The sequence below is a fragment of the Perna viridis genome, chromosome 6 (genome assembly GCF_037379345.1).
Source record: "Perna viridis isolate PV_CMFRI_1.1 ecotype Kerala chromosome 6, ASM3737934v1, whole genome shotgun sequence".
NCBI lineage: Eukaryota > Metazoa > Mollusca > Bivalvia > Mytilida > Mytilidae > Perna > Perna viridis.
In genome coordinates, this window is record NC_142450.1 from 4,335,313 (window position 1) to 4,349,458 (window position 14,146).

The 14,146-nt window shown below is 33.2% G+C and overlaps 1 protein-coding gene across 1 annotated transcript in view; it reads right to left on the reverse strand.

Moving 5' to 3' along the window:
- The window catches only part of LOC148613279 (synaptotagmin-12-like), a 28,483-nt gene that overhangs the window by 13,089 nt on the left and 1,248 nt on the right, over positions 1-14,146 (reverse strand). The window contains exons 2-3 of the mRNA XM_088586602.1: positions 2,477-2,665; positions 1,899-2,058 (exon numbers count right to left, since the gene is read on the reverse strand). Coding sequence (XP_088442728.1) covers positions 1,899-2,058; positions 2,477-2,644 — 328 coding nt within the window. The 5' untranslated portion in view covers positions 2,645-2,665. The remainder of the gene's footprint in view (positions 1-1,898; positions 2,059-2,476; positions 2,666-14,146) is intronic.

Consider the following 14,146-nt stretch of genomic DNA (forward strand, 5'->3'; position numbering starts at 1 on the left):
CCCTTGTGTTTGAATCTTAAAACAAACTCTTATTATTCGTGCTCACGAAACATTAGTTGTCTTAGATAAACTGAGATAGACAGATTCCTTCGGAACTCCTCTGAGACTTTTGTTACACTCCTGTAACCAAGCCGAAGTATTTTCCTATGAATTATTGAAGTAGAGATTATGGGAGTCGAATGATACATCATGTAATTTTTAATGATATTTTCGATTGCTGAACGTGAGAAATTTGCGGCAGAATTGGAAAATTGATTAATGACGCCTATTATCAAAGTAAGTCGTCAATACAAGAAACTTTCAAATTAATCTGAAGTACTACTAAATTAACCTTTGGAAATATACAAATTTTAAATTGAAAGATTAAGAGCGATTAAAAAATACCAAAGCATTGAACAATTCAGCCGAAACGGTTACTAAGAGATATATCCGCAAAAATACCGAAACGTCAGCAGTGAGATGAAATCCAAATCATGGTTTAAACGTTAACACGTGAAACAGGGACGATCTACATTCACAATATAGTGAACCGAATAAAAACTGAAGTTAAGGGGAAAAAAATAAGACGTCACGTGAAAACAAACTAAAGCATTAACAATATGAACGTCCACAAAGTAAAACGGGTGTGACACCAAGTGCTCCGTGGAAGGGTAACCACGTGCTATTTTACCAGCGACACCCGCCGTATTACAAGTGAGTATAATACTGTAATAATCTAGCAACAATAATATAGCTCCACTACACGTGACAAACACTATTCACACTAGGGCGGAATCATTCATTTCAACTCAGTATCATGATGTACAAATGTAAATGTACAAGTAGATGACTTGGAAACATGGGAAAAATATCCGAAATTGACAAAATTATATCAAGGTAATAAACAATCACCATACATTGACATCATACGCCATTATCAATAATTTTGTATTACCACCGGAATTTATTCTTGAACTTGATATCACAAAGCAATAAATCATACGATAAAAATTTATATAGGGCCAAAAATTTACTTGAAGATTACAAAAGAAAAAAACATGTATATCTCTCTTAACGCACTAACACGATAGTACGACGTTTCCAAATACTAGATAAAATGAGTTTAACTTCGAAAATATTGATATCTTTTTAGCCGGGCCTGCGTATGGATATTCGTTTGCCTTGACATTAGATATTCGACAGTAATGCAAAAATGCATTTACATTTACGTTAAGAATACACTTAAATGTAATTGACTTTTATTTTGCACTTTTAATTTTTATGACTGAATAAATACAAAATTTTCATTAAGTATTCTAATCATATACATGTAATCATTCATATTGTAAATTTTCCATTCCTAAGATAACACATTTTGGAGGTTCTAAAACGAGTTTTCAGCTTGGGAAACCAGTTCATCCCAGAAGAGAAAGTACAAAAATTTCAAAAAGTTTCAAGATAAAATTTATTCGAGGGTAATGACCATCACAGATTCTTTATTATAGTAACATTATTAGCGTAAGGCAGAAACGAATCCAAGATTTCAGGAAAAGGGGGCTAAACACATCTTAATGTCGAACCTAAGCGAGGCGTAAAATTGTATTAGGTAAAAGGCTTTTGAAAATCAAGATAAAATCCAATATGTGTTGGTGGTTGGTGTCTGTTGGCGACCCCTCCCCTGGGGCCTCTGAATCTATCACTGCAGGTACATGTGGTCATGCAATTGTTTTAGTTTTGATTCAAAGTCCACACACAAACAATAAATTTTAATACATTTTGTACATTCTAACACAAATTCTTGAGGCTGATGCCATCAGTGCCCGTCACGCACGTTTTTTTTCGGAGAGAAATTCCGACAAAAGCATTAAAATATTGCTTTTAACATTTTGCTTACGATGATATTGCGAAATGGACAGTACCTATAGAAACGTTGCTGACCGACACAGGACTGCTCCTTGAGCTCTCGTCCAGAGGTGGTGAGTATCTGTCTGGCTGTCCGTACCTTGGATCTGTTTGAATTGTATCATACTGTACAAACTTGCCGCTGGGATCCAACACAAAGTCAGATTCTGAGTTGACCTGTTAGGAAAACCATTGTTTTGTTGTATTGCGACGCACGGGTGTTACGATTGATTCTTCTTAATGATTTTTCTTATGAAAATATATCATGCATTTCATAAAAAAAACATAACCAACTCAGGATTCAGCAGTCAGACTCTATCAGATCATGCTTCGAAATCTACATTTTGATACACCTATACATCAGTAATAGTTGACTGGGCTCGACCCCGAATGAGTTAATCGTAATTTCTTTAAAATCTGGCTTAACTACAATAATTTAACACAAACTGTGACATTTGAGATTTTTTTCTCAGGCAAATTTTCAAAAAATATTACTTGAAAACGAAGAAAACAAGATCTGTTTGGTGTGTGCAAGAATTTAAAGTATTTGTTTTTTCTCAATGATCAAACTATTCTAAACAATTTAGAATCTTACCATGTAACCATTGAACTGATCATGTTGCGTCAGTACCTCTTTCTCCTCCCCCGTGGCAAAACAGGATGTAAGCCTGTAAGTACCAAATAACCGGAACAAAATGGCAACCGCAACACAAACAACCACACACAAAGCAATCACTAACAGGGCAGTTCCTGCGTCGCTCATTTTTTCAGGTACTACATCAGCCTTCAAGTAAACCAATATTACATTACTTTTATCGATTTATTATAGGTTTGAAAGACGACTTAAATAGTTTACGCAAAAGGAGAAATGTACGTGTTAAATGAAAAAAATGATAATTGTCATAAACAGATTGATTTTATATCAAAGTGTTAGCCAATTTTCTGCCGTAAATAATTGCTTTTGCAATATTTCCTTTCATATTCAAAGGATGGCTTTGGGTGCTAACACACATTTATCATTAACATCAAGATCGTTGTCTTATATTTATCCCTGAGTTCCATATCATTTATAATTATTTAACATTATTTGATTACGTTGTAAACGAATAATGGCTCCAGGAGTAGCATCTCAGATGCAGATCCAGTGTTTGAGTTCCGTGGGTTGACCCCCCTGTTTTGCTGGAAAGTTTGTTAATTTTGCACAGAATTTTGCCAAAGAGTTAGCAAGTTAAAATTTAAAAAGTAGTAAGAGAACCCTTTTATTCAATTGTAACCCCTTTTATACATGTATAAGTTTCTGGGTCCGTCCCTGCAATTATGGTCTCATCATCATGATGTTGAATATTAAGGATATTGATACCTGAAATAAGGAGAATCGTATACATGTACATCTTCATTGAGAGGCTTGTAAATTCTGATTAAAATCAATATTGATTTTAATTTGTATTTATTTCTCTAATTTGTGCTTTTTTAGCGGACCTGGTGTACATGTAAGAAGTGTTTTTTTATTACATTCGTTACGGTGGCGATTTCTTGTCTCTTTAAGATTTACTCATCCTTCCTGAGATGAACTCGCTACACCTTGTACATCCCGAATAAAAGTATTAACTGATAACATACTTAAGTATTTTTTTAAACTTATACTTAAGTTTGATGCGGGTGTCACAATTAATGAGTTAATAGGTAATACGAAAAAGGCACCATCAATGTCGCTGGATGATCTATTTACATGTGCAATGTGCCGAAATCGAAATGTGCCGAGTAGTCCCGTTTTCTTTTTGGCATTGTATCGCACGTTAATTAGGTCACATTACTAGTTTATTTTTTTCAGTAGAACCAGTGCCCTAAAGTTGAGATATCTACGATATTTTCCCCAGATTTGTTAGTTTCGCTGTCATTTTGATCATGTGACTTTGCCACCCTTTTGTGCTAACTGTGGGGTAGTCGATCCGCATGCGTAGAGCATGCTCAATATACACTTCCACGAGCAAAATTATTTTGTTATACCCAAGCCCTACCCCGTGGAAGCGTATATTGAGCATGCTCATCAACTAAACACAAAAGGGTCAATTAAGATATTATAGACAAGCTTGCCTCTTTAAGATCAAAAGGAGTGTAAGTCAAACGCTTCTCTGACCATGTAGAACGGTAATCACATAAATGGAAGTACATGTAGAAATTTACCAAACAGACATGAATGTTTTATAATATAGTACTTCAGATCGTTTGACAAATCTAACAAAAGGTTAAAAATAAATCTGACTTTTAGCAATAATTGCCATAATGGAATTATACAGAACTGTGTAGGAGTGTGTTTTGTTATCAAAAAGCAGAACAAATTAACAGATATTTATGGAGTGATACGGAAACTATAAATTTGATTAAATGTGTTTCAAATTTCCTAGGCCTACATATGTTTCCTACTCTCAGCGTGGATTTCCATTTTCCATGGCTTCTATTTAGAGTGTATCAATTAGTATTCTAAAATAACGTTTAGTTTTGGAGCCTATATAAGACTACAGTCTCAATGGGTGTCAAAAAGGTGCTACATGGGATTGGACATGAAGAAGGTTATAATACAATAAAAAAATTGTATATTTAGTACATGTCACATGGTTTAAAGATTAATGTCGGAAGTTCTGTTTAAGGAGGTAGACCTAGAGAAAGAGACATAACTCATGAAATCAGTGATATGTTTGTATTACATTCAATTTCACCAAAGCCTCGCAAGCTTTCGTGTGAGACAGAACAAAATGAATCCAAGTTAATTAGATGCTTACATAAGATTGATGTGAAATACTGAATACAAACGTTCCAATGATTTTTAATAGTTACATCTCTTACCATAGGTCTACCTCCTTAAAGTTAAAGAAATAACAGATTGGTAAAGATGAATAACCAGACTTCATTGAGATGTACAGAGATTTGTAATTTTATCTGCTGAATAACAAAGGATTGATTTTTTTGTGCTAATGAATCACAAATAATTTCATATTAATCAACATTTTTATAACATCTTTAATCATTCAAAGTGATCTGATTGGTCGAACAGAGATCTAGGAAAAACTTGAAGTTGAGTTGAGGAAGGGTTTGAGGTAAATTCTAAATTGATATATTTTTTTTTATAAAACCAAACCCTGTACTGGAAGTTATAAATATCTGTCAGCGTTATATCAAAACATTAAGATTTAGTGAGATAAAAACATTAATTTTATTCTCTGCTGTCTCTGTAGATAACGTAACTCTTCTGTTTTAGTAGAACTCAAAATAGTTGTTTCTGTACAATTGTGCAACCGTCGACATTATGCTGAACAAGTTGATAAGCTGTGAGAAATGTCAAGTTATTCGGAGATTAAAGTCATTTGGCACATCTAGAATCTAAATTTTTAAATTAGAAACTTTAAAGAAACGTGAGTACAGCTATTAGTCCGATATCAAAGAAATACCCGATGGGATTCAGGAACAACTCTTTCTAAAAACATTGCAAGTCATTTAACGACAGTAATTCACTGAAAAAATACCTCAGAATTTAAATGTTGTTCATTCATTCCTCTTTAAATTTTTTTTTTAAAATGTGAAATATCTTTGAAAATAAATTATAGCTAAATGTTTTTTATACATTTATATTGTTTTAATATTTGAGTTGTTTGCACAATATATACACAGTCTTGTATAATCTTTATCTCATAAGTCAAATACGATTTCTATGAAGAAAGACATCAGTTTTTGGGGGGGTTTGTGCCTATCTCAGTAAAAACAATTTTCAATGTGCAATTTCTATGACTTATGCTACTACGAATCATCTCTGCATGATTCTTTCAAATGGCTATATTTAAAATCTCATGATAGACAACGCGAGAGTATCGTATGGTACAAATACCGGCGTACCTAGCACCATGCTTTGATCCAAGATACGTGAATATTAAATTGATTTGTTGCAAGGAGGTGACTAAACCAAGTCTATTTCACATTCAGAAATTGGTGATACATATTCGAACAAGACATATATCATGTAGCAGTATCAAAACACTTGAAATAATCCAATAAATATTTAATATCTATAAGGTACGGAAGTTCATTGGTGTCAGGTGTTGTTTTATTTTTAGGTCGTTATAACGAGATATTAAGTCGTCATAACGAGATATTAAGTCATGATAACGACTTAAAAATAAAATAATTCTTGGCACTAGTGGGCTTCCATAATAAGGCGTCTCTAGCTTATAAATAGTGTACGTCTTATTTCCTAAAGAAAGCTTTTTACGTTTCTGTGAATATCATCAGACCTGTCCAACAGTAAGTTACCTCGTAGTGGTTAATTAAAACAAAGATTTTTGCAAGAAATCACATTAAGTCTGACTTCAGAAGTGATATCGATCGCTTCCGTCGACAATGAAAGAACAAAACAATATGTGTCAATTAGATCCCGACCACCTCCACACGCAAGTCTCTTATCAGATCGTCGTTGACACGATGACACATATTAACACTGTATTCAAATACGTCTTTAGTGTATTGATCAAAGGAATGACAGAGGTTGTAGGAACAATAAAAAATAGAATGACAAGGTACTTTTATGAGAAATTAAATGTAGAAATGTTATGGAAAATGTAACAAAAAGATATTGAAACATCACACTAAAGACAATGAATTTTGATTGTAAAAGGATAGAAAGATTGAGTTCTCTGTTTTGGTCGACTACTCCATGTCAAAAATATCTAATCCTTCTTTTGGAAACATTAACAATTTATAAAACAACGAGCTGTTTTGCATTTTATTTTGTGTTCTGCGGGATATGGCTTTGATCAGGAACATGCAACAGGCAAACAGGACAAGCGGAAAGGGAGAAAACAAAAAAGAACAAACAATCAAAACGACTACCCCAAACAAAAAAAAAACCAAAAAACAAAAAAAACCAAAAAACAAATAAACAAACAAACAAACAAACAAACCAAACAAAAAAAAAAAAAAAAAAAAAAAACAACGAAGTAAAGTATGCTCAAGGAATAACAAAATAATTTTAAGCAAAAAATAAATAAATAAACCAATATGATTTAAGCAAAATAATTAAAAAACCATAACTTTTTGAAAAAAAGACAAAAACAAACCCACAAAAACTACAACAGCAAATAACAAGTAAAAGATACAGGCAAAATTTTAGGGGGTTGGAGTGAAAAAATACACAATTATGTGTATAGTTCTGGATTTACAAAGACTTTGAACTTGAAATGTACAACATCTGAGGTCAAAATAGTTTTCATTTTCTTCAGCGGATATTTTCACTCTTTTGTCCTAATCTTCTTGTTTAAATGACATAAACGTAATAATAAATAAAATCAAATATCGGATGGACACACAAAAGGAGAAGTGCGATTTCCATGTAAAAGAACTAAATTATTCAATTACTGGAGAAAAACAAGCCGCATTTCTCTGTTTCCAACTGAAATGTATGGCTGTTTGTATTAAATGCGTTCAAAATAAATCAATCTTTCTTATTAAATTAACGCCCAACATAGACAGACCAAGAGAAGAATATCGCAATCAGTTAATCTTATGTTATTATTTACTATAAACGGGATCTTTTCTATCATGAAAACGTGACAGGAATTTCTGAATTGAGTGGTGCTTAAATAAGAGTCTTGAAAAAATAAAAATCTAACAGACAAACTTCTGGTCGATTTCTATCAATTTATACAATGATGTGATTTTAGGCTATGCCTATGATGGACGGAGCTCAATGTCATATTAAAAGGAAAAAAGCACCTCCGCACTTGCGCAATTGCTTCCGTGACGACAAATTTCGTAACTTCCGTCAGAATATTTTTTAGCCATCCATAGTTCTGGTCTTACATTCAACATATAGAGGACGATTCTCCGTCTGTATTAAAACGCATTTACTTGCAATGAAATAAAACTACTTTTCTATTGTAACACAGCGATAAAATCACTGCTCTGTTGTAACATAGAGATAACACCACTATTATGTTGTAACACAGAGATAAACTTACTTGAGTACTTTGTTGCAGGACTGAGATAAGACCAATATTTATATTGTAACACAGAAATAGAACCACTATTCTGTTGTTTAATAGAGGTAAAACAACTACATGTATCCTGTTGTAAGAAATAGAAAAAAAAGTTCTGTTGTAACACAGGGATAAGACCAATATTCTGTTGTAACATAGAGATAACACCACTTTTATGTTGTAACAAAGTGATAAAACCAATGTTCTGTTATAATATTAAAATTAGACCACTTTCTTGTTGTAATAAGGGATATAAAACTACTATTATGTTATAATACAGAAATAAACCAACTACTTGAGTACTTTGTTGTAGGACTGAGATAAGACCAATATTATGTTGTAACACAAGGAAAAAACAATATTTATATTGTAACACAGAGATAGAACCACTATTCTGTTGTAACAAAAACCAAAGAAATATTCTATTGTAACACAGAAATGAGACCAATATTCTTTTGTAACAACAAGAATAAAAACACATTTTTGTAACACACAGAACATAGAGAATAACAAATATTCTGTTGTAACAAAGGGAAAAATAATATTTCTATTGTAACACAGAGATAAAACCACTTTTCTTTTGTAACACAAAGATTCAAGTAAAATCACTATTTTGATGTAACACAGAGCTATAAGTAAAACAACTTTTCTGTTGTAACACAGCGGTAAAACCAATCTTTCATTGTAACACAGATGTAACACCATTCTTTCGATGTAACACAGAGGTAAAACCACTCTTTCGATATAACACAGAGGTAAAACCACTCTTTCATTGTAATGCATAGGTAAAACCACTCTTTTGTTGTAACATAGAGGTAAAATCACTCTTTTTTCTTGTAACATAGTGGTACAACCACTCTTTCGATGTACCACAGAGGTTAAACAACACTTTCGGTGTACCATAGAGGTAAAACCACTCTTTTGTTGTAACACAGAGATACAACCACTCATTTGTTGTAACACAGAGGTAAAACCTCTCTTTTGTTGTAACACAGATGTAAAATCACTTTTTTGTTGCAACGCAGCGCTAGAACCACTCTTTCGATGTAACACAGAGCTAAAACCACTCTTTTGTTGTAACACATAGGTAAAAACAACTCTTTTGTTGTAACACAGATATAAAACCACTCGTTTGTTGTAACACAAAGGTAAAACCACTCTTTCGATGTAACACAGAGATTAAACCACTCTTTCGGTGTACCATAGAGGTAAAACCACTCTTTTGTTGTAACACAGAGGTAAAACCACTCTTTTTCCTTTTAACACAGAGGTAAAACCACTCTTTCGATGTAACACAAAGGTAAAAGCACTCTTTTGTTGTAACAGAGAGGTAAAACCACTCTTTTTCCCTTTAACACAGAGGTAAAACCACTCTTTCGATGTAACACAAAGGTAAAAACACTCTTTTGTTGTAACACAGAGGTAAAACCAATCTTTTGTTGTAACACAGAGAGAAAACCACTCGTTTGTTGTAACACAAAGGAAAAACCACTCTTTCGATGTGACACAGAGGTTAAACCACTCTTTCAATGTAACACAGAGATAAAACCACTCTTTTGTTGTAACACAATGATACAAGTAAAATCACTATTTTGATGTAACACAGAGATATAAGTAAAACAACTGTTCTGTTGTAGCACAGCGGTAAAACCAATCTTTCATTGTAACACAGAGGTAACACCACTCTTTCGATATAACACAGAGGTAAAACCAATCTTTTGTTTCAACACAGAAGTAAAACCACTCTTACATTGTAATGCATTGGTAAAACCACTCTTTTGTTGTAACACAGAGGTAAAATCACTCTTTTTTCTTGTAACGCAGTGGTACAACCACTCTTTCGATGTACCACAGAGGTAAAACAACTCTTTCAGTGTACCATAGAGGTAAAATCACTCTTTTGTTGTAACACAGAGGTAAAACTACTCTTTTTTCTTTTAACGCAGAGGTAAAACAACTCTTTCGATGTAACACAAAGGTAAAAGCACTCTTTTGTTGTAACAGAGAGGTAAAACCACTCTTTTTCCCTTTAACACAGAGGTAAAACCACTTTCTCGATGTAACACAAAGGTAAAAACACTCTTTTGTTGTATCACAGAGGTAAAACCACATTTTTTCTTCTAACAAAGAGGTAAAACCACTCTTTCGATGTAACATAGGGGTAAAACCACTCTTTTGATGTAACACAGAGTTAAAACAAATTTTTAATTGTAGCACAGAGGTAAAACCACTCGTTTGTTGTAACACAGAGATAAAACGACTCTATTGTTGTAACACAGAGGTGAAACCTCTTTTTTGTTGTAACACATATGTAAAATCAGTTTTTGGTTGCAAGACAGAGCTAAAACCACTCTTTCGATGTAACACAGAGGTAAAACCACTCTTTTGTTGTAACACAGAGATAAAACCACTCGTTTGTTGGAACACATAGGTAAAACCACTCTTTCGATGTAACACAGAGGTTAAACCACTCTTTCAATGTAACACAGAGATAAAACCACTTTTTTGTTGTAACACAGAGGTAAAACCAATCTTTTGTTGTAACACAGAGGTAAAAACCACTCTTGCATTGTGACACAGATGTAAAACCACTCTTTCGTTGTTACACAGAGGTAAAACCAATATTTTTGTTAAAACACAGATGTAAAACCAATCTTTTGTTGCAACACTGAGGTAAAAAAACACTCTTTCCTTGTAACACAGAGGTAAAACCACTCTTTTGTTGTAACACAGGGGTAAAACCACTCTTTTGTTGTAACACAGAGATAAATCAATTCTTTTATCAATGCCTCATAACAGATCAAAGATCCACTATGCTTTAAAATAATTCATTGAAAACTATAAATGTTAAAATATTTCGCAATCATGACGATGTTTTCAATGTAGACCAACAGATGGGCTATTTTAGTGAATGTTAAGTATAAGTTAACTCAAAAATCCTGCAAATAAAAACAAAATAAAAAGAAATATGAAGAATTTTCTAAACAACATGAATATCTTTCACGGAAAGTAACACTCGGAATAAAATATCAGACATAGTTATAGCTGTGATCTATGGGGAGTATTAAAATAAATCAATCAGTTTAGTATTCATTTTTTAGAAAAAAAATCTCCCGCCAATTTTAAACTACATAATATAATCATGCAATCACTAGTTTTTTTCCTAATTAGCTATCCCAATCTCTATCATTAGTTTGGTCGATATCAAATCACTAAATAGGACATGCCGTTTTATATTACACTGTTTGCCCAGTTCTGAATGGTTCTTGGGTTAGTCTGTGCATAAATCTCTTTATATTGTTCTATATGGTGCAATTATATGCTGATATTGCATGGCTCATGCAGATATAAATCTGACACTCGTTTCGTCTTCGGTTTAAGTAGGTAAACCTAGGGTAAGAGACAAAATTCATGAAATCAGTGATATGTTCGTATCACATTCAATTTCACTAAAGTCTTTCAAGCTTTCATTTGAAACGGAATGAAATCAGTCCAAGTTACTTTGATGCTTACACAAGATTGATGTAAAATGCTGAATACAAACGTTCCAATGATTCGTAAGTCTTAGAGTTGTATCCTTTAACCTAGGTCTACCTCCTCAGGGGACATTTTTGTGGGTTGTGATGCCATATCACGTTTTTGTCATAAAATCAATACAGTACTGAAAAATTATGTACGTAAAAGGAGTTTTTCGTTGTTTCGTATGTTTTGATTTTTTATTAAAAAAAGTTCAGCGTGTTCCTCAAACAAGTCAAATTTTTATTTGTTACTTGGGAGCAACATGGCTTTCACTCCATACAAAAGTAAACATCACAACGAAGTTTGCAATAGTTTTTTTTTTAAATAAAAATGAGAAAAAAAAATGATATTCCAATATCAGTACTAAATCCCCCTCTTTATGCAAATATGTACAGCAATAACTGATACAACATCGCATAGTACTTGTGATGAGATAGAGCGACCTTTCTTCTAGCTGTGAAAGTACAATAGAACGCATGCACATATAAAACAAAACCATGGTGATCATATCGATGTAACGAGGGTAGAGGAGTGTCATCCTCAGGCCGGTAGAACCTTAGTTTTTAAAGATCTGAATTAAGCAATCTCTAAATTAAATCCACAAATTACATTGTTTACATGTATGCGAAAACTATGCTATGTACTTCATGCATGTAGATCTATATGTACGTGTACATGTATATATCTGATTGGTTGGTTAAAAAAATAAGCCTCTGGATTCTGTGATAAGTTGTATTTGATCATTTTCTATTTGGTAGCAGGTTATACTTCTAGCAGATCGTGTAGGGCTACATATACATGCAGTTCAAGATAAGTACAGTACATGTCATGTTGGTCCCTGGGGATTTGTACAGACTCGTGTAAGAATCAGGCATGCTCAAATTGTAATGGATATCTTTATTGCTAAATGCATTCAATACAACAATTCTCAATACACTCTGTAGTGTGGATCAATTTTGGGAAAAACTGAGACAGCCCATGTAAAAGCCAGGCAGATTCAAAGATAGGTGCGGCACAAAGTGAATTTTATCCCACCGCTGTTCTGTTCCAGTGTAATTTAAAAGTAGAACTCAGTGTGATTTCAGAAATAATATGTTTTTTTTCTTTAGCAAAATCCCAAAAATCAATTTAATTATGTCAGATCAAAGAATTATTTCCCTTTATTTTTCAATTGTTTAAGTTTCAAGTGCTTTCTGTGTCTTCTGTGTTGTAATTTTATTATTCTTACCATTTCAGTAGATAACGAACCAACATCAATTTTTTCAGAAATCTCGAAAAGGTGATTTTTCACACGAAATTAGGAATATGCCACCCAGTGCCAGGGTTTCCATGAACACCCTTTTTATTGGTGCTTATACATAATTTTATATACTACCCAATTTTCGATTGAAAATTACATGTTCTAAATATATTTTGCGTATCGCCACCTGCCTAATGTTTACTTGGATGCGTACTGAATTTGATCAAATGTTTTTGTCCCGAAATCCATGAAATGCCTGCTATCTGACAACATATTGTAAGAATTTAATCATCAATAAATAGAGAAACAAAAAGATAAACAAAAAAGAATGAAATCAGCTCTCGTCGGTCAATAAAATCAAGAGAAAAGGGACAAAAATTGCTACGGTGATATATTTACGCTGATCATTGCAGCTTATAAAATATTGTTGGTAATTCGTTTCCTTGGGTTATTGCTGGTTGGCTGACATAAACTAATAACAAAATGATGGATGGTATAAAAGTAAAGGAAATTAGTCTTTCGGTTTGCCTCAAATTAAGCGAATATGAACTTGATAAACTCTATCAGATGACCGAGTTTGAATACGAAGAACCAGTGATATGTGCATGCCTTTTGGGCAGATCGTGAAATTATTAATCAAGTGGGCGCGGTCGAGAAATATTTCAATTCTCTTAAAAAGATTGTGCTTTTTGTTTACATTTTTTAAATAGATAGAAAACAATACCAAACAAGAAGTCATAAATTCTACCGGTACTCCTTTGAATGCTATATTTTACAATTGTGTGTGAGGCCAGAGACTGGTTCCTATTCCTAAGAAGCAATGTGACTAGTGACAATACATACATGTGTACTATTGTTTTAGAACGAGGAGGGTTTGTTGAGCATTTGACCAAAACACTACTTACTGTACTTCTGGATATATTTGATTTTAACCCTTAAAAAAGTACATGTATTCATTTGTGTTGAATCAAATACGCTGAAATCAGTATTTGCATGTTCATCTAATGACAAGACAGAAAACACATCGGCTTGACAAACAGATATACAGACGACAAAGCGTAACTGGGTTTAGTGCAGGGCTTCATGTCATGTACAAGTATGCAGGAGGAGAATGGTCGATTTATAATTGTGAATAATTCGTTGTATTGACATGTAATAACGTGTAAAATGTGTATGCATGTTTGTAAAAACATTAAATAGACACACATTTGTCGCGGTTGAATAAAGTCCGCTGGAATATAGTTTTAAAAGCGTAACTACAAGAAAGAAAGAAGACAAAGTAATAAGAAGAAAATAAACACAGTCAAGACAAATCGGCCTTACATGTATAATTCATAAGCAGTTTTGAGCGAACGGACTGTTACACAAACTGACTATACAAATGGGTGTTTCTTCGTCTTATAATAAAGGGTAGGGGGTTGGGGTTTAGTGATAGCCAATCATGAGAGCAAAAAAAAGTCGTCTATATAAGCAAGCAAAACAC